We start from the raw sequence: 20,882 nt of genomic DNA, 5'->3' as shown, positions 1-20,882 counted from the left end.
TATATATATATATATAATGTTCTCTCTCAGTAACAGCAGATATACTTTTCATATAAATTGAACTATGCAGATGCAAAATGTCATAACTTATGCACAACCACCCATACACTTTAAATCATCTCTAAATTACTTATAATACCAAAAAAAATATAAATGCTGTGTAAATACAGTAGTTGTAAATACAATATACTGTATTGTTTATACAGGTATACCTCGCCTTACGTTGGTAACTGGTTCCAGGAGAACGACTTAAGTCGAATTTACTTGTCTCCAAATCTACTTGTCACTAGGCTAAACCATAAATTACCATTCCCGGTTCTTTATTTATTTATTTATTTATTTATTTATTTATGCATTTTTAATAATATGTGGTTAGTAAGGATCTATTTTAAGCTTACAAACAAATAAGTTTTAGTTTTTAATATAGTACAGAAAAAAGTAATCTAAATTTACGAATGCAGGAACTGTAAATACAGTACATACTTGTATATATTTTAATAAGATTTTATGTGCTTTAAATGTTTTTCTAGTGATATTATGATTTCAATATTTGTGGCAGACAGACATAAAGTCGAATAAAATGACTTAAACTTGATTTTTATTTTTCCATATACTTTTTTGACAAACGACGTATAATTGGGAACGACGTAAGTCGAGGTATATATCTTTTTTATTAAATAAGCACTTATGTCTCAAATTTGCCAATGGATTTTAGAACTTTGAAATTTTCAAATTATTTTGTGCTTTTTGACAGGTTTACTTTAATGAAAACTGATAGAGCAATTTTTTTTTCTATCTTGTCCTAACTTATCAACCAGGTGTCATGGTCATTGCTTTCAGACTTTAGCTCTTAAGACTGTCATTATGTTTTCTTTTTATAGATTAATTTTTATATTTAGTTAAATTTATTTAAACACCTTTAGGTTAAGTGTTATTACACTTTTTTTTAACAGTAGGTAAGCAATCATTCATAAATAACAAATGAAATATAGCAGTATCTCAGTATTATAGTACAAATTCTGGAAAAAAGTTGCTTGGTACTCAACTGAACAAACACGACCTGCTAGAACAAATTTTCTGTTAACAAGCAATTATTTATTGTGACATCACAATACCAGGCTGCAATTTTTAATCATATTTTTTAAATTTATTTAATTTAAAATATATGCTTTCCACCTGAAATTAGTAATGTCTTGCCCCTGTACATCATACTTTTCCTATAGCAACAGAGTCACACTAGTCATCTATCTAACTGCTCTGAAGGGAAGATTTTTGAATTGAAATAACATGACTTCCAGTTTACTTGGAAGTTGTATACTTCCAACTTAAACCTTGGGGCACGAGGCCCCAATAAACTATATACAAGTTTATTGGGGCCTCGTGCCCCAAGTTTTCCATAACTGGTCTCACCTTTTATCTATCTGTGTTCTCAAGATCAAGGAAAGGCAGACAGATGGACAACAGTGGGAATTTATAGGTGTAAAAGTTTTTCAAATTGCAACCCAATAACATATTTTTATTTTTTTGTCTATAAAAATTTTTTATGAAAAAAATAAAAAATATGAAAATGTTGCTGATACTTCTGATCAAGATCAACAAAAAAGCTCAGATGATGATACTTTTGTGAAAAAAAAACTCGCTCGTTTAACCATAAAATTAATATTAATGTGTAATATAGTTCTTTTAATTGAGATTGTTATCTAATTATTGATTGGAAATAAATTACTGATTGCTTAAATAAACATATTTTCCTTAGTAACAAAAAAGGACAGTATAGTTTTGCTAACTTCTGTAATGTAATCCTATGTTTTGCACTAGTCCTTTGTTTCGTATAGTACAGATTCGCAAAATATGGCTTTTTTTCAGAATTTAACTACTGTGTTATAATGAGGGATACCTGTAATTTTATTTGTTTAATTTTTTTATTGTATAATACTGTAATAATTGTAAAGTACCTGTATATTCAAAATGTGTCAAATATATGTTAAACATTCAAAATGAGTCGATGTCAGAAAGAACATAGTTTAAAAAAAAAAATCCCTCTAAATTTAAAATCTCTAATGTTCTGTAATGATCAATGCTTAGTGCAGGTCCCTAAAAGAGGCCAACAACATTGTTTTTATTTAATTCCAATACATATTTCCTGGAAGACTGTGTGTATAATATGTAGTTTTAATTTGTGTACTTTTGGAGACTTGTATGTAATGCATGGATGACTTCCAACTTCTGAAGTGTTTATAAATTGGAATGTAGAACTACAGGAAAAGTTGCTAACAGTTTTGCTACTCTTTGCTCTCTGCTGCACATCCTTGTGTAGTGTGTTTGAAAAACACTCATTTGGAGTTTCTTCCACATCCTTGATACAACCATTGGATATGGGAGTCATAAAAAGTTTAAAAATATTGTATTGCAGAAGTCTGGTATGATATTCTTGAAACAATTGAAGAAAATATTTTAATATTATCTACAAAAGCAGACAAAAATAGTTCTAAGGTTACTATTTTACAAGCAATACAACAGGTCACTGGTAGTTGAAAAGCAAACTGTAGCACAAATCAAAACTACTTTTCTGATAGCAGTTTTAAGACTTCAGGACAGGAAATGGCAGATATAGCCAATAACAATAATGAAATTGCTTATGAACTATAAAATAAAGAAATTGCAAAAAATTTTATACATTGATGACAACTTTTCATGTTACATTGAAAAGTGAGGATTGTGTAGATGCAATTATTATAACAAGTTTAATAAGTTACTTTGGAAAACATCTAAAAATTTTTAGATGTTTTCCAAAGTGATGAGACTAGTGATGGAGATAATACTTCTGATCAAGACTTGTTGATTAGGAAACCAGAAAATTTAAATCTGAACTAAGATATTTTATGCAAGATGGAATTGAAGTTTTATTTCTGCTTTGGATGTCTGCACTAATTTTGTACACTAGCAAAGAATAATGTGTCATATGCTAGTTAAATTTCTGCAAAGATAATTTTTTTTTTTGTTTAATGATTATATTTTAATGTTGTTCTTGAACTTGAATCTATTTACATATATGTATTCATACTAAATATTAATAATAATTTTCAATAAATATATTGTCTTTATTGATCATTTTGTATCTTAGATTTTGCCTGTTACCTTAAAATTCACTATATTTGGACAGTTGCTTAATCAGGACAAGTTAATCAGGTTTCATTTAAACAGAATCCACTGTATTTATCTCTGCATCAAATTTTGTAATATTTTAGGCATAGCATATATATTATGTTCAATATCTAATTAAAATAAATATTTGTTTGCATTCAAAATCATATTTTAAATTTAAAAAATGCTGTAGGAACATTAATTTGAACTGTCAGTTTAAACTTACTAATTTTATACATTAAAACCTGACATAGGTTTTAATGTATAAGGAACAAAAAATTATTTTGAGTAAAGTACAGTATGGCTGGAAAAAGTATTTAAGGTGACAGAGGACATTTAAAGCAGTTTTTGTAACTTTTGTAAGTTATTCTGTTTGAATAACATTTAGTTTTTTTTTTTTTTTTGTTTTTTTTTAATACAATTAAAGTAAAATTTATGTTGGAAAATCTTAAAAGTGAATAAGCCTTTTGTTTGCATTTATTACATTAAGGCTTATTTGTTACTTACCTCAGTTTGTTGACATAAGGATAAAATATATACAGAATTATATTAGAAAGTTGACAACTCTAGTATTAATATTTTGGCAGAAAATTTGAAAATATCTGTTTTGGCAGGCTAGATCTAAAAGAAAAAAAGCAAAATTTAACAAAATATGACCTACTTGAACCTATAACCAGTGCATACAGAGTAAAATCTTCCAAAATGAACGTTTTCTTAACCCCTTCTGGGTTCTTCTTCAGGTAAATCAGCTGGATTGAACACAAATACGAAAAATTTTAAAAATGTCAATAGAGAGCAAAATTTAAAAAATGTTAATAGAGATTTTAATCCTATTTTTACTTTAGATTCTATTTCTAAAAAATTAGAATGGCATTTCATTATTTGCTGTATAAGCTTATTTAGTGTTTGTATTATACCCAATTATAACCATTATTTCTATGTTCAACTTATGAGAGAATTCCATTGAGAGAGGATCACTTGCACTTTGCAATAAACAATACTAACATTCATCTTGGAATTATAAATTTATTTTAATGGTACTAATAGTAGACTTTATTCTTTACATTTTACTTTTTCAAAAAACAGAATCAATAAATAGAATTTTATTTGTTAAACTCAAAAAAACAACCCTAAATCTCCAGCAAATATGTTGACCACTTTGAATGGCCATCTTCAGATAAAATCACATACAAAATAGAGTAATCATTAAAAGAACACATTCTGTAACATTTATCAATAGATGTTTTTATATTTCATTTATGCTAATGTTTTATTCTTAGTTTATGTTTTATAATTTGAACTGTGTTATTTTAATGGTTACTCTGTTTGTTTGAATGGCCATTTTCAGATGAACACAAAGTGGTCATAAATATTCATAATTAAAATATATTTGCTGGAGATTTATAGTTGTTTTATGTTATATTTTAAGAAGAAAGTAATGTAAGATTGTGTCTTAGCAGCCCAAGTTGTAAAAATGGTTGAACCTCAACATACAATTTTTTTCTACACCATTTTACAAATATGTGTCATGTGGATTTGTGGAGAAGAGAGAATGATGTTCATTTACATGAAATGTGAAGTCTTCTAAATATGAACTTAAAAAAATTCATATTTTTGGAAATAAGGATTATATATGTTTATATGCACTTGATCAAACATATTGTTGTCTCCCGTGTTTTGTGCAAAAGACACTGATATGTGCAAAAAACTCCTTGTTTACTTATTTCAGCAACATTTATTCTGAATTACAAACATTCTAATTTATTAATTTTGTTCAAAAATTTTTGCATTTTTTAAATCATATATTAGTAAGATAAACACAGCTACTTTGGTATAATTCTGTTTTCAAAAGAAAAAATTTTTTTTTCATTCATTCTCTAAATATTTACTTAAGCATTAATAATAATAATAATAACTCTCCCGTGGTCACCAGCTGGTCGTGGTTTGAGAGCCCAGTAATTTTACTGAACCATAGAGCAATGCAGGCTGGAGCACAAGCTCCTGGTAGGGACACCCATGCCAGTAAGGTCTATGGGGAGAAATGAAGCTAAGAGTGACCACACCCACATTATGTGGAGATAATTATTACGGTAGTAACCAGATCAAAGTGTGATACCGGCTCNGTATTGTCTGTTAAGCCAGTATAATAAGTCCTGATAATAGTGAATGCTTGTTTATATATGAAAATTTATAATTTAGTAAGAAAAGGACATTGAAGCATTTTAATTAAGTAAGAGAATTTGATTTATTTTTTTAAATAAGCAAGTTTTCAAAAAGGTAGTAATGACTTCCTGATTATATAAGAGCATTGAATTATTTTTCTTTCTCAGTAATTTTCTGTATTATTTTTGGTAGTATATCTATGGAAAAACGTACCTAAAGTTAAATTTTAATGTTTTTCAGGAATTCTCAAAGAAGTTCTTTTTGTATGAGGTTTGTTAGGAACTGAGTAAAATGTAAATGTTAAATATGTTTGAATAAAATGTTTATTATAGCAAGGGAATAATCATATTCATAAAACCTTACTTGTTATGCATAATAAAATGCTTAGCTATAAAGGATATCTAAATACACTTAAGTACTTTATTCCATATAATTTCTCAATTTTAAGTTATCTAAGATGATCACACTGTATTTTATCTTAAAATTTGCATCATTCATGAGCATCCTGTTGCCCACAAGGTTCTAATTTACAGTTCCTGGGCTTTGGCAACATATTTTGTTTTCCTGTTTTCTGCCTCATACCCTTATGGAACTTTAATTAAGTTGACATACATATATAAACAGCTTCATATTAATGCCAAACAATTATTGGATTAAATAGGACTACATTACCACTGCCAATAATTATTAAATACTAAGTAATTTGACACTAGAGGTGGGAGTTAGGCATCATCTCTTATTAAATTTAATAGTTATAATTAAATTAATATTTATTAAATATTTTATAAAATTCAGGAAGAAAAGAATTGGCCCAGGTGTAACTCAAACCCACAACTGCTGCTTACTGTTTTTTCCAGAATATTCTAAATTATTTAATAAATATTAATTTAGTTATAATTATTAAATTTAATGAGATGCTATCTAACATCCACCTCTAGTGTCAAATTACTGATTATTTAATAATCATTAGTAGCAATATGTAGCCTGATGTAATCTGGTAGTTGTTTGGCTTTAATTAAACTGATATCTGTGATGAAGAACATTCAAACTAAACTTGATCAGTGGAAAGATGAGAATAAAGTATACATTATTAGTTTACATATCATTAGCATATATTATTTTAGTCCCTAGTGTTTTGTTCGTTATAGAGTATGTTTGTACTGAGCAGAGTTAAAGTCTGCAACTCCATAAGAAAAAAAATGCATACATTCCACCAGAAGTTTACTTACAGTCTGCATCTTTGCCCATTGCTGATTTACATAAAATTTTATATGTATCAGTGGCACATTATAGTTTTATGGGGCTCCATATATAGTGTTAACTTCAGACATTTTCCTATGAGGGAATTTTGGGGGGGAATATTTTTTAAAAAAGCTTGGTTTCGTGCCCCCTGTTGATGAGGGCCCAGGCAATTGCCATTTTTCTTTTAGAGTAATTTGCCACTGATATGCATTATTATGCATTGTTTGTGTTTGTGTGAGATGCAATTTTTAAAAAGATACATTAAGTCAAGAAAACTCAACTTTCATTTTCTGAGTACATCTTACTCTGCCTCTCTTATATTCTTTAATGTTAGAAAGATTTGGCATTGAAATTTAAAAATGATCAATTTTGACCTGTTTATACAAACTTTTTTTTTCACAATAGAGAAATTATTTTTCTGACTTAAGGTACCTTCTTATAAATTGTGTCGCATGCATGCATACATATATATATATATATATATTATCATCAGAATATTAAGAGTAACAATAAATTGAATTTTTATGTTAACAATATTAAGTTAAGTATTTGGACTATTTTTAGGTACACAAATGACAACTAGTACTGTTACATCTCCAATAACAATTACAATGCCAGCTTCTGCAATTGCTGGTTCAACTAAACCTGCTACTGTTACTATTCCAGGAAAACCATTAGGATCAACAGCTACAATACAGGTAAATTGCATTAATATAAAACTAATTATAACATTATTATTTTCACAGGTTTTAATATATATAAGCTTTTTNGACGATAGTTAGCGTAAAAATCTCCGTAGCGTGGCGCCACGCTAGACGGCAGAAATTATATATTTAATTATAACAAAGTTACAATAAGTTAATATATAATTATATATACAGTACCTAATTTATATATAATTAATATATAATTATAAGTACAGTACCTAATTTATATATAATACTGTACACACGATAGTAATCTCTCCGTAGTGTGGCGCTTGACGGCGTGGAAAGTAGTTCGGCTGCCCGATGACGTTTTACGTAATTATAGGAGTAGTTTTTTTACCATTTTTTACGGATACCGTCACAATTTTTTTGCTGTCTTATAGGAATTGTAATTATAGGAACCCGTTTTATAGGGGGGTCTACTGTATATAATAAAAAAGCTAAGCGTGTAAGTGCAGTATAGTTCAAATCTTAATAATATAAAGAAAAAAGTTAATATATGAAAGTAAAGATACAGTAACCCCCTATAACGCGTAGATACATTTCTCGTTATACGAATTTCGCATCATAGGAATCCTTAAATACATGAGCTAATCGCAGCCTGACACGTGAAGTTTACGGACTACGGCTGTTTGAAAGGTTTTCTTCCATAAAATTAATCGATTCTAGACTAATTTGACTTAACATTTCCAAAATACGTATAATTTTTTGGGAATAATCCGTATAAACTATGCTATAAACAAAAAATTGTAGTATTACTTACCGAGTGTGCACTGTTCGAAGTCACCATTGCTTAAGCTTGTGTTCGTCGCGGAGCAGTGCACCAAACGACGGCCACGATTTCTGATGTTATTTTTCTGTGAAAAATTCATTGAACTTTGGAGACATCATTAATAGAAATAATTTTTATGGCTGTTGAATAAGAAATGTTTCTTTCACAAGAAATGTATAAAATTACAGTACTGTATTAGACTTACGGTACTTAATTGACATACTGTACAGACGATAGTAAACTCAACTTACTTGCCTAAACTCTCCGTAGCGTGGCGCTGGACGGCGGAAAGTATATACAGTAGAACCTCCATTATCCGGATTTTCGATTATCCGGATTGTTCAAAATAAAGAAAAATTTTACGAATTTGCTGATTTGCACTTGGCGAATTACGACAATGTTTATGTACGTGAGGGAATGCGTAACTTTTTTTGTTTCAACAACGTCTCACCCAGCACAGTGGCCGTAAACTCTTAATTAAATATATTTTACGTCGTAATAAAAATATAACTTGACATACGTATTTATAAAAAATTTTATTTTCAAATTACATCATTTCTATGACCAAGGGCAGCGTAAGGCATGGACGACGTGGGCCATCGCCTATGCCTCGCGGTCTGAAGGGCCTCGCGCTTTGAAGGTTTATGCATTACTTAAAAGCCGCGAACGCGACGAAAAAATTTTACTCGTCATAAAACGATAAATAGTTTGTCAAATTTTTATTCATAAAAATGCAGTTTCAACTGCTTATTTTATAAAAACCGTCTTCTTGCGCCACCAGAGGGCCTTTTAAACAATAGGGTAGTCAGCGCTGGTCAGTAGTAGTCCAAATTCAATACAAACGTTTGTTTCTTGAAAATTTGATCACGATTTAAATACAGTATTTATTTTTAATATTACCGATATGTCATCGAAAAGAAAACGTGTTGTATTATCATTAAAAAACAAATTAAAGTTTGTTTCGATTATCCGGATTTTTCCTTATCCGGACTACCTTCATCCCCAANATCATGGAAGTACTATGTGTGTGTAAGATTAAAAGAATTAATAATAAACATTAAGAATAAAAATAAAGATAATTTTGTATGAAGATTACAATATTCCCTCAGTATCAGTTTTAATTTCCTTAACAAAGGCATTTTCATGACTTGGTGTTAATAAAATTACCAGTTAATTAAAATTTTAAATATTAGTGGATGAAGTGGATTTACCTAAATATCATTGCTAAATGCATATATATTATGGTATATATGCATGATAACTAATTACAAATAAATTGAGTGTAATGAATTACTGTGGGGATAAATTCTGAGATGAAAAATAAGATTAAAATCCTCTAAATATTTTCAAGATCTACCCTGCCAAAAAGTCATACCAGAAACCATATATAAACCTCTTACCAAAAGGATATCGCTGTTATCAACATGTAAAACTGAAGCTTTATTTTAAATATTGAAATTTTTTTGAATGTGGAAAATGAACTTTTTTTTATTCTTATATTCTTAATTTTATTGTAGTTTATTTCTTTATATTGAGTTTATTTTACGATGTCCTTTGCATTTGGTTAATTGGGACCAGTGCCGTAACTAGGCAGGTGCAAGAGATGCACCTGCACAGGATCCACTTGGAAGAGGGCCAAAAATGCATGTATTTGTTTTATTATTTTCCCAAACCTAATTAAGGGCCTAAATTCAAATTTTTGCATGGGGCACAGGAACGGCTAGTTACAGCACTGATTGAGACCATCATTTATTTGGGACATATATTGAAAGACTGAAACAAATGATTTAATATAAGCAAATTTAATTTGCTTATATGGGAGGGACATCGTGCCTTTTTATCAGAACAGCACATACAGCAAAGAGAAATATGTATTAAATGGACATGTTAAAAACCAAATCAAAAGAGTTAACTACAAAGATGGGTCACATGAATTTTAAAGTTACAGATGGATGATTATTGAAATGGAAAACCAAACATGAAATAAAATTTAAAAGAACACACAATGAAAAATGGTGCTGATACTATGAGCACTGAAGAGTGGAAATCAACTAAGTTACCTGAATTTCTGCAGAAATTTAATTCTGATCAAATCTACAATGAAGATGAAACAGGACTGTTTTACTGTTCCACCGCAGATGGTTTCCTGAGTTATAAACATGAAGTTCTGTCAGGTTCAAAAAAGAAATGAATCACATTATCATATTGTGCTGCTGTATTGTCAGAAAGTTTTGAAATGCATGCTAAGCTTCAATGCAAGATCTTAGAATGGATTGTTAGCAGTTGAGTAATATGCCAACAAGAATGCATGAATGAAATTAAAACTACTCACCATATACTGGGGGTGGCAAACTTATGGCATGCATGCCCAAAGTGGCATGTAACATATCGTATGATTTTGATTTATTATTTATAGTTTCCAATCATTTTTTCAGTTTATTGTCTGATCATTCTTTTTTCAATTAGCTTTTTTACATTTATTCTCATTAAAGCATATTTGTTTAATTTATTTAAATATCATTATTTGAAGTTTCCATAACTTTGGCATACATAAACATCTTTAAAGCTAAGTATGCTTACTATATTGCATGCTGACTCAAAAATCTTTGCTACCTCTGTCATACACACAGTCGTTCAGTGAAGAATACATATTTGAATTAAATAAAAACATGATATTTTTGATCTTTTTCGGGGGCCTGCATCAACCATTGATTGTTACAGAATGTTAGAGATTCTAAATTTAAATGTTTTTAAAAAATATCTGGTGTGTCAATTATCTGGAATAAGGCAAAACTGATAAGGAAAATCTTTGACATTCAAAAACTAAGAGCCTTGAATGTGTGGAAAATTTTCAATGCTGCAATTAGTGGGAATTGCATTAAATTAATAGTAAAAATTGTGAAACAATATCTGCTACATGGCAGTCATTGGTTAAGGAAAACAAACAAACAATGTTAGAGTAACAGAGTACTATATAAGTTATTGTAGTATGCATGTTTAGTTTCTTTTCATATAATACATGTATCTTTAGTACAACACGGTTTGAAAATTGGGGATATTCCCCATACAGCGTGATTTCCAGTTCTGATGTGGTTTTGGAAATCCTCTGTACAAAATTTCAGTTTTTAAGTGTAAACTTCATTGATATACAGGTATACCTTGCCTTACGTCGGTAATTGGTTCCATGAGAGGCGACGTAAGTCGAATTTACTTGTCTCCAAATCTACTTGTCACTAGGCTAAACCATAAATTACCATTCCCGGTTCTTTATTTATTTANGCTCGAAAGGCACTCCATGGCAGGCATCCTTATGACCTGGCCCAGGATTTTGTTGACAAAACTGCATCAAACAGCTGGTTAGATTGGGGATGCCTCTTTGGGGAGACGGAAAGATTCATGATTGCCATACAAGATCAGGTCATAAATACTAAAAACTACAGAAAAAACATTCTCAAAGATACAACACTCACAAATGACACATGCAGAAAATGTCACATCATGCCAGAAACTATACAACACATCACTTCTGGGTGCAAGCTCTTGGCACAGACAGATTACTTACATAGACACAATCAAGTAGCAAATATAATACACCAAGAGCTTGCAAAGAAACACAAATTGGCAGACATCCACGAACCATACTACAAGTATATTCCACAGACAGTATTGGAAAATAACACGCACAAAATGTATTACGACAGAGCCATAATCACAGATAAAACAATTTACCACAACAGACCAGACATCACACTCATTGACAAACACAATAAAATCACATACATTATAGACATAGCCATTCCAAACACTCACAATGTACAAAACACATGCACTGAAAAAATTAGCAAGTACACAGAACTCGCCCAGGAAATAAGGCATCTGTGGAGGATGGATAGGGTGCTTATTGTACCTGTTGTTCTCTCCTGTACAGGTGTGATACCACACACACTACACAAAAGCCTGGGAACATTACAATTGAGTAGAAATACATACATCACACTACAGAAGGCCACTATATTGAATACATGCCACATTGTTAGGAAATTCCTGAATACAGACACACACACTGACACACTTATTTAATTTTAGTTTTGTTTCGGTTGCTATGCCTTGACTCTGGTCCGGCATAGTACACAGCCACTGGTGTTTACCGAGTATAACTCACAAAACCCAACATAATAATAATAATAATAATAATAAAGACACTGAGTTCAGCGTTACATGCATACGTTTTTTATCGCATAAAAAAAAAAAAACATATGCATGTAACACTGAACTCAGTGCTTTTATTTTTATTATTATTATTATACATTCATTTGGTGTGATAGTCATCCTATTGATTACCAAGCATTAATTTCTTGAGAATTGTAAACTTTTCAAGAAAACTTTATTTTTAATATTGTTTCATTGGTTTTGCTAGGTAATTGCTAATTAAATAAATGAACTTGTTTTTATACTAATGTATGAATTTCACTTTAAATACTTGATTACTCAATTTTTTATGAATTTTTTTTTTTTAAATCTGTTCATAATTATATTACTTAATTGATATAATTTCAATACATTGTTTTAAGCAAACAAGTAAAGCTAGTTTGTTGAAATTTTGTTAGCTTGTTGAACATGAAAAGGTATACAGGAGTACTGAATTTCAGAATTTTATTCCTAGAGCTTGTGAAACTTTGTAGTTTAGGCTTTCACTTAAGACTGTACAGAACCTCAAGGGTATTTGTTCCTGGGACCTATAACTTTTTAGAGATTATGGAAACCTGTTTCAACATTTATTAAATTAAACAAGTCAAATGGGATCATAGGCCCACTTGACATGGAATGACTCAAAGTATAAACTATAATTGGGTTAAATGCTGTAATGTTTTAAAATTATTTAAAGATCTTATTAAAATGTATTATACAGACTTTAAGTAATTTGTTTTAAAACAAATACTGAATAAACATTTTCTAGCTTATGTGCTAATGAGTTTATTGACATCCAAAAGATAGCCAAATTTTAGAATTTTATTTCTATTAATTTTGTTCTTATATCTTGTGAAAGTTGCAAGTTTGTTTTATATCAACTCATGACACTTTTAGGCTTTCACTTAAGACTTAGATTTAAAACCTAAAAGGTCAAGTATTTCTTCCTAGGATTTATAACTTTGTAGATAAGTTTTAGAAGTTATGGAACAGTTGTATCAACTTTTATTTGAATTGGACATGGTCAGGTGAGATCCACATATCAAATTGGTCTATTTAACATGGGCTTACCCTTATGTAATATAATTGCATATTTATTCATTTAACCCCTTAAGGACATTGAGATTTTTGATATTTTATAATCATTAATTTAATTAAACGTAAAAAGGTCAAGTAAAAATACTTAAAACTGAAAAAAACGGAAGAAACGCGTTTATTTTGAAGAAAAAGCTTCAAATTTTATTTTTCTTTGTCTCATCTTTCTGTGAAATATAACACCCATGAGTCATTGTTTACACAGCTGGATGACCTTGAACACAGCTGGTGTCGTATTTCCCAGGACATTCTCAGACGTCTGGGGAGGAGAAGGGTTTAAAGTAGGGTGACTAGAAATTAAACGTATATTTTTAAATACAGGTAACCTTCGTATAACACGGTACTTATGTTCCAAAAAATTGCCGCGTTATGCGAATCCGTGTTATACGAAACAAAGAACTAATACAAAAAGGAGGGTTAGGTTCCAAAAATTAAAAAAACATGCTAGTATGTTTTNATTAAGTTAATATATAATTATATATACAGTACCTAATTTATATATAATTATATGTACAGTACCTAATTTATATATAATACTGTACAGACGATAGTAAACTCAATTTACCTGCTTAAACTCTCCGTAGCATGGCGCTGGACGGTGGAAAGTAGTTCGGCTGCTCGTCCGCGATGACGTTTTACCATGTTTTACGCGTCCCTTTTAGAGTCTTTATACAGATACTGTCGCAAATTTTTTGCCGCATTATAGGAATCTCCGTTATAGGAACCCGCTTTATAGGGGGTCTACTGTATTATTTTTACTACATTTGTAATTATAGTACAAAAAAATCTCAGAATATAATCATTGTCTTTATATTGATATATCACACACAAACACATAACTTTAATGATACTGTCGAAGTAAAAACTTTGCTAGTGGAGCCAGACCTCCACTGAAATCCAAATGCAAAAAAAAAAAAAAATTATTCGTTTTTACACTAGTGGAGTCTCGGCTTTAGTTTTACAACTTAACTGTCTACAGGAAGCTTCAGACAGATGATTTTGTTTTGTCTGATGCCCAGTCATTGTTTTTCATTAAACCCTGTGCAGAGATGATCCCATTTAAGATGGTATCAAGAAGTTTGGACTCTGAATAAATGGAAGCAATGGTCTGTCCACTGATTTGTCTAGATTCTCATCTGATTAGAATTTGGAGAAAGTAGAAAACTTGTGAAACCATTATGCATATGGTGATATCCTAGTTTGGAATGTCATTATACTTGATGACTGCACTGAGTTCCATGTTTTTTGCAAGGAGTGCCATTACTGCAAAAAGATAGACACACTATCTGAAATAAGCATTTAATACAGATGATAATATGAAGCCAGAAACTCCTGAGGTAATATTAGATAGAGACAAAGTTTTGGAATTCAATGTGAGACTTTTCTGAGATGTTATGGGTGCTTTTTTTTTATGGTCAACCGTGTCCAATCACATAGAGCTACACTCATCAATGATTTTCATGACAATGAAGATATTCATTGCATGGAGTGGCCAGCAAGATTTTCTGATCTAAATATCATAGAATGTGTGGTATGCTCTAGGGCAGTGTTTCTCAACAGGGTGATATCGCCCCCATGTGGGCGTTTTTCCATGTTGAGGGAGCGATTACTAACAATTTATATTTTGGAAGGCAAAAAACACTTTTCTGGGTGATATAGTAGAACATTATATTAAGAATAATTAGATATTTTATTCATTATATCATACAATAATTAAACAAATAACATTATATTAGTCAATATTCTATTCAATTCAGTGCGAATTTGGCGTTAGCCTTGGCCCTCGGCATTGGAATTTTGAAGTGAAGGAAGTGATCCTACGTAACAGTTTTATTGAAATGGGCGATACTACATAACAGTTTTGTTGAAGGGGGCGACGATTCGTTAGAGGTTGAGAAACACTGCTCTAGGGCAATGGTCGGCAACCGATGGTCTGTGGTCTGCAAGAAAATTTGGGTGATCCGTGGTCCATGGAGAAATTTGAACATTGATCAACCAAAGCTTACATGAAGTATTATGAAAGAAATGCAAAATGTTTAGTTGCTTTTTTCACTCATTGGGGTTTTTTATTCAAATCTAAAACCAAAAACGTGACAGTGACTGTTATCAATAAATAATGAACAATATTGTGAGTGAGATTGTTGTCCTTCGTGGAAAAGCGCAAAGAATTCATAAACATGTTTCAAACAAGCAGCAATGAACTTTAGGTTTGCATTAATTTGTTATAATTAAACATGTGAGTTTCATATTAATACAGTAAAATTGAACTTTTATGATCATTATTTTACAGATTTTGTATCGTTTAAAAAATTCATGATAATGGTCTATGGGATTCAAAATTGTGACTTTAGTGGTCTGTGAGGTGAGAAAGGTTGCTGACCGCTGCTCTAGGGCACAAGTTCTCAAACTTATTTTGACAACCATCCACTTTGAGATCAAAAAAAATCTAGTGCCATCCATATTTTTTAACTTACCTTTTTACATTACTTTTTACATTACATTAAAAACTCATTTTTAATCACTGAGCCTTCTACTACCCCCTGAAATCCTCCAGTGCTCACAAGGGGCGCTATTGCCCACTTCCAGAAAGGATGCTCTAGGGAGACAAGTTGCATCCAGCAAAAACCACTTCAGGAGCTTCAAAATGCTTTTGTTCAAAAATGGACTTTGCTCTTGACAATGATAAACAATATTACAGTAGACCCCTTATAACACAGTAGATAATGTTGTGTTATAGGAATTTCAAGTTGTACGAGTCACTTAGATTTTACAAATGTGTGCCGGGCTGTGAACGGCTCACGTATTTGTAAAATCTAAGTGACTTACAATGTGCAATTCATATAACACAGAATTATCTACCATGTTATGGGGGGGTCTGCTATATTACAGTAGAGTCCTGCCTAGTTCGAGCTACTTGGGACTGAGCCTGTTCGAATTAGCAGATTTTCAGATTAACTGAATAATTGAAATAATGCAGAAACAAGCAGTAAAACAGGTGTGGTTTATATAGATCTAACACCATCAATGACTTTTGTTCCTGTTTTTGTGTATATAAGTACTGTATGTTTTTATTAGGCCATGTCAAACACTGATTTATTAATTTTGTACAGTATTAATTTTAATACAGTACTACAATAAAATACAATTTTTTTTTGTTGTAGAATTCTAATTCTATTTGTACCTTTAATACCATTTAAATTCAACGGGGGGAACATATTTTGTGAGCCAAAAAATTTTCTCTCCACTGAATGAAACATGTTTGGATTAGCGGGATTCTACTGTATCAGCATGAACAATTGCTGTTCAGCTGTATGTATGCAGGAGGCAATTATATGCCATATTAATCATTTCCTGTGCAAAAAGATTTAGAACAATGCTTAAATACATTTTCTTGTCTTTGATTTAATGTAATTTAGATTATATTATTGCTTTTCACTTATGTTGTTGCATACAGAATACAATGTTCTGCTTTTATGTTAAGTTTTATGCTGTTCTGATCAGTAGTTTGAGATACAATTTCATGGTTATGCTTATTTTTTGGGTAAGCGTGTTGATTTGTTATTTACAAACTATTTTTTAAAAATAAAAAATAGTTTGTAAATAATTTTGATTTAAGTTTTGATTTAGCATTATTTATATGTTAAAACATTTATAATAAAATGGAGTATTCAAAGCAGACCCATTCTTACAAACTATTCTGAATGCTGTGCTTTATTACTTTTATTACAGATAAACACAATTATTATGCATAATTGTATAAGATTAAAAATTCAGTGTATAATAATGTTTGACAGATTTGGATGAACTATTACTATGTTTAAAAGCTTTAAGCAAATTGAATGTCTCTATTATATTTGATAATGAATTGTAATAACATATAATACTGCAGATTAAAATTACTAATTCTAAGTAAAAATATAAATTAATTTTAAAAGTTCATTATAAACAAAATGCATTAGTTACAGTAATATTTAATGTCGGTGCATAGCTGATTTATTAAAATAGATGGAAAAAATTTGTTATTGTTTTGAAAAATGTGAAATAAGTGTTATTGTTCAAATTTTCACGTTATTCAAATCAACAAAAGAATCTATAATTTTTTTTTATACTTTTAATAATTTGTCTATGCATTAACTTTAAATGTTACTAAAATTAACTATCATATTTTATTTTAATTATTACATAGTAAATCTAAATCCAATAACATGCAATGAAACTTAAACACTTTTCTATCAGGGAAATGTCTTAATTTTCATAGTAGCAAACATTTTTGGCCTTCTTCAGAGGCCTGTGTCAGGTTTACACAGAAGAAATGTAAACACACAGAGAATTCCAAATCTAGAACATTTTTGAGATTGTTTTTCTATGTCATAGCATTTAAATGATTTTGAGATTTTTTGAAATTATATGTATTCACCTATAATGAAAATTATTATATAATAGAAATGTAATACTAAATATAAATTTTTTATTTAACAGACAATGGACAGAAATCATAAGCATGTCTTTCATCATTTTAGTATTATTTTCTTTCATGGGGTTGTCTACAAATAATAGATAGTAGATATTATCTCATCATTCTTATTATTTATAGTTTCCATTAAATATTGCTTTAAAAATTTTCACTCCTCCAGGGTTGTTAGGCATTTTTAAATTAAAGATTTTTCTGATTAATTTTGCAACTTCCCAGTTGATTGTCACTCTAGGCTTGTTCACATATTGGACTAGTGCAGCTGTGGGTTTATTATTAGATATGTTCTGCAATTCTATGAGTCCAAGACCTATCACTAGATTTCACATAGATCAGATTTCTGTCAAATCTACTATCGTGTAAGGGGATGGGAGTAAATCCCTGGCATGTTGTTTTCATTAGGCTTATGCTTAGTGTTGGATGGTAATTGAAAAATATTTGGCTTGTGTCTGTATGTTACCTTGGCTTTAGTGAATTTGGCTATGTTTATATGTGATCTGTAGTTTGGGTTGAAGTATATACTAATACAATTTTTCTCGTGTTCATTTTTCTTTTCTTGATGTACGTGTCGTTGGGTATTCAACTGAAAGCTATGAGGTTGGCTAGAAGTTAGTGTATGCTATATATATATGTTATGGCTATGTTGTTAATTAATGTACTCCAATTCATTCTTAGTGTCCCTAGTGTTGGAGCAGTGCATAAACATCTTTTTTCCCAATACTCTAAAAACAACAACTTTATAGGCATTTGAATCATTAAAAGTGGTAGGAATAAACAGTAGGCAATATGTTGGTTTAAGAAAAACTGCTCTCTTATTGTTGTTTAATAAAATGTTGAGGTTGAGGAAATAGTCATCCTTATTGTTAATTTAGTCCAAGTTCAGAGTGAACCCACATGAATTGTCATTAATTAAATTTTTGCAAAGTGACATTACTGTCTGACTTAATTTCCATAAAATTAAGTTGTCATCTATGGGGTATATAGAATAATACCATTAGGAGCTCCTGCAATGTGCTGTCCTCCAGTTTTCTAACCACCAACTCATATAAGTCCCCCCAATAGTGGACTATCCATGGGAATGTTGCATTTTTGTAGGTATATTCACATGTTAAAACTCAAAAAAAATGAGGTGTAAAGGAGAAGGTGGCTTAATTCCAGAATTTGGTGGTGATGTGCATGTACTGAAGGCACTATGCTAAGTAAGAAATCTCTTAATGCACAAAAAACGGCTCTTGTCTGATGTACAGTACAGAAACATGGATAAAAAATCAAGCAGTGACATGTATTCAGTGTCCATTAATGTAATGTTTTTTTTTTTAACTTAGCACTACTGAAAAAGATGTTGGACAGTGAAATCATAGTGTTTAATGTGGTCAATTAGTAGATTATGAACTTGTTTTTGTAAGCCCATTATTGTGGATGATCTTGTTTTGTCTACAATTGGAGTAGTAGTATACCTGGCTTATGGGTCTTTGCAAATGAAAAGAGCTGCAGGGTGTCTGGAATTGTATGTGGTGGCATGGTTTAAGTTAAGAACTCTGGCCAGGTTGATGTGCATTAGACAGATAACTATTTTGCAGTTTGTGTACACAGTCATTGTCAATGCATTGGCATTCCTTGATCTTAATGTGCTCTTCCAATAGAGAAACTTACAATGATTTTTGGTAGTACCATTGTTTTGCTTTTCTTGGCTTTGAGAAGGATAATGCTGTTGTTGTTCAGCCATTCTTTGCTTTTCTTGATGTTAACCTTGTTTATATTCCTGGCTTTCATGATTGTTTGTTAGGTTGAAGATTGTTGACCACTGGAAGAAATCTAAGAGTTTCTCTCAGTACCAAAATGATTTTTTTTTCCAGCAAAACTTGGTGAATCAGCACCAAGTTTTGCTGGAATGCTAAATTTAACAATATGTTTTAAAAAATTTTGATTTTTTAAAACATATTGTTAAATTTAGATTTACTAGAGGTAAATCCAAAGTTGCCTGCACAAAAAAATAAGAACAAAGATTATGATTATTAGATTCTTTCGTACTTCTAACCCTTCTATTATATTACATTACAGTATTTGGGTTATATAACTACAAAGGTTATCTTATGTAAGTGTTTATCACACCGAGTGACTAATCTAACACATTTTTTAAATTCTATATTCTTCTACTGTACACAATTTAAAGAATTTTTAAAATGTGTTAGATTGGTCACTTGGTGTGATAAACCCTTACATAAGATAACCTTTGTTGTTATATAAATCAAATACTATAAGAAACATTAAAATGAAAACCATATAGAGTTTGGTTATTTTAGCCTACCACTGTTATGTTTATTGTGATACTCAGATGGTACAAAATGGCACATTTTATTGGTCAAATAGATAGCATTGTTTTCTAATATTAGATCTAACAAATTCACAGTCAAATATCAAATAGTAATCTGCCAACGAATCAAATTTTGCCAAAAAAAAAGGATCAAATATTTAAACTCTGCACCCTTGAAACCATTCAAAACATATTTTGTGCAGGCTAGTACCATGTATTATGTAATTTTCCTATTCAAATGCTACCATACAGCCAGTGCAATAGAAAGATGAGACTGTTGCGGAAGGGGGTTGAAGTAATTTGATCAAAAGTAGTCATTGACCTCCTTCCAGAAGAGAGGGTGGTCTACAATTACTAATTAATACCAGTGTACTATTAATATTTAATATTTGAAAAGTGATCCATGTTGGATAGGTTGTGATTGCCCCCCGCATGTGATGAAAGTTGCTAACCTTAATGTCCAAAAGACTTCATATGATTTGTTTAAATAAAAACATCTAAGTAAAGGAAACTTTTGAAAGTTATGGCATAAGCATATCAGAAGCAGATTTGATAGTAAGACTCAACATGTGAATAAAGTGTACATTACACAGACTACAACTACAGGAAATTTTGAATTAAGCAATGTTGCCATGATAATAATTAGGAAAAATAAACATTGGCACAGAAAGGCTTCAAGCTCTATTTGTGCTTTAAAATCATTGCATGTACTGTACAGTACATTAATTTGGCTGAATGTTAGAACATCTTAAGTGGTAACAGTGAAAAAAGTTTGGGGCAATGGGT

At 30.5% G+C, this 20,882-nt stretch overlaps 1 protein-coding gene across 1 annotated transcript in view; it reads left to right on the top strand.

Moving 5' to 3' along the window:
• LOC111638513 (host cell factor 1-like) overlaps window positions 1-20,882 on the top strand; it is a 198,798-nt gene that overhangs the window by 120,500 nt on the left and 57,416 nt on the right. Inside the window, exon 20 of the mRNA XM_023384229.1 lies at window positions 7,114-7,247. Coding sequence (XP_023239997.1) covers window positions 7,114-7,247 — 134 coding nt within the window. The remainder of the gene's footprint in view (window positions 1-7,113; window positions 7,248-20,882) is intronic.

The sequence above is a fragment of the Centruroides sculpturatus genome, unplaced genomic scaffold (genome assembly GCF_000671375.1).
Source record: "Centruroides sculpturatus isolate CEXI.00-Female unplaced genomic scaffold, Cexi_2.0 scaffold1124, whole genome shotgun sequence".
Classification (NCBI taxonomy): Eukaryota; Metazoa; Arthropoda; class Arachnida; order Scorpiones; family Buthidae; genus Centruroides; species Centruroides sculpturatus.
This window is presented reverse-complemented; position numbering and strand designations above follow the sequence as displayed.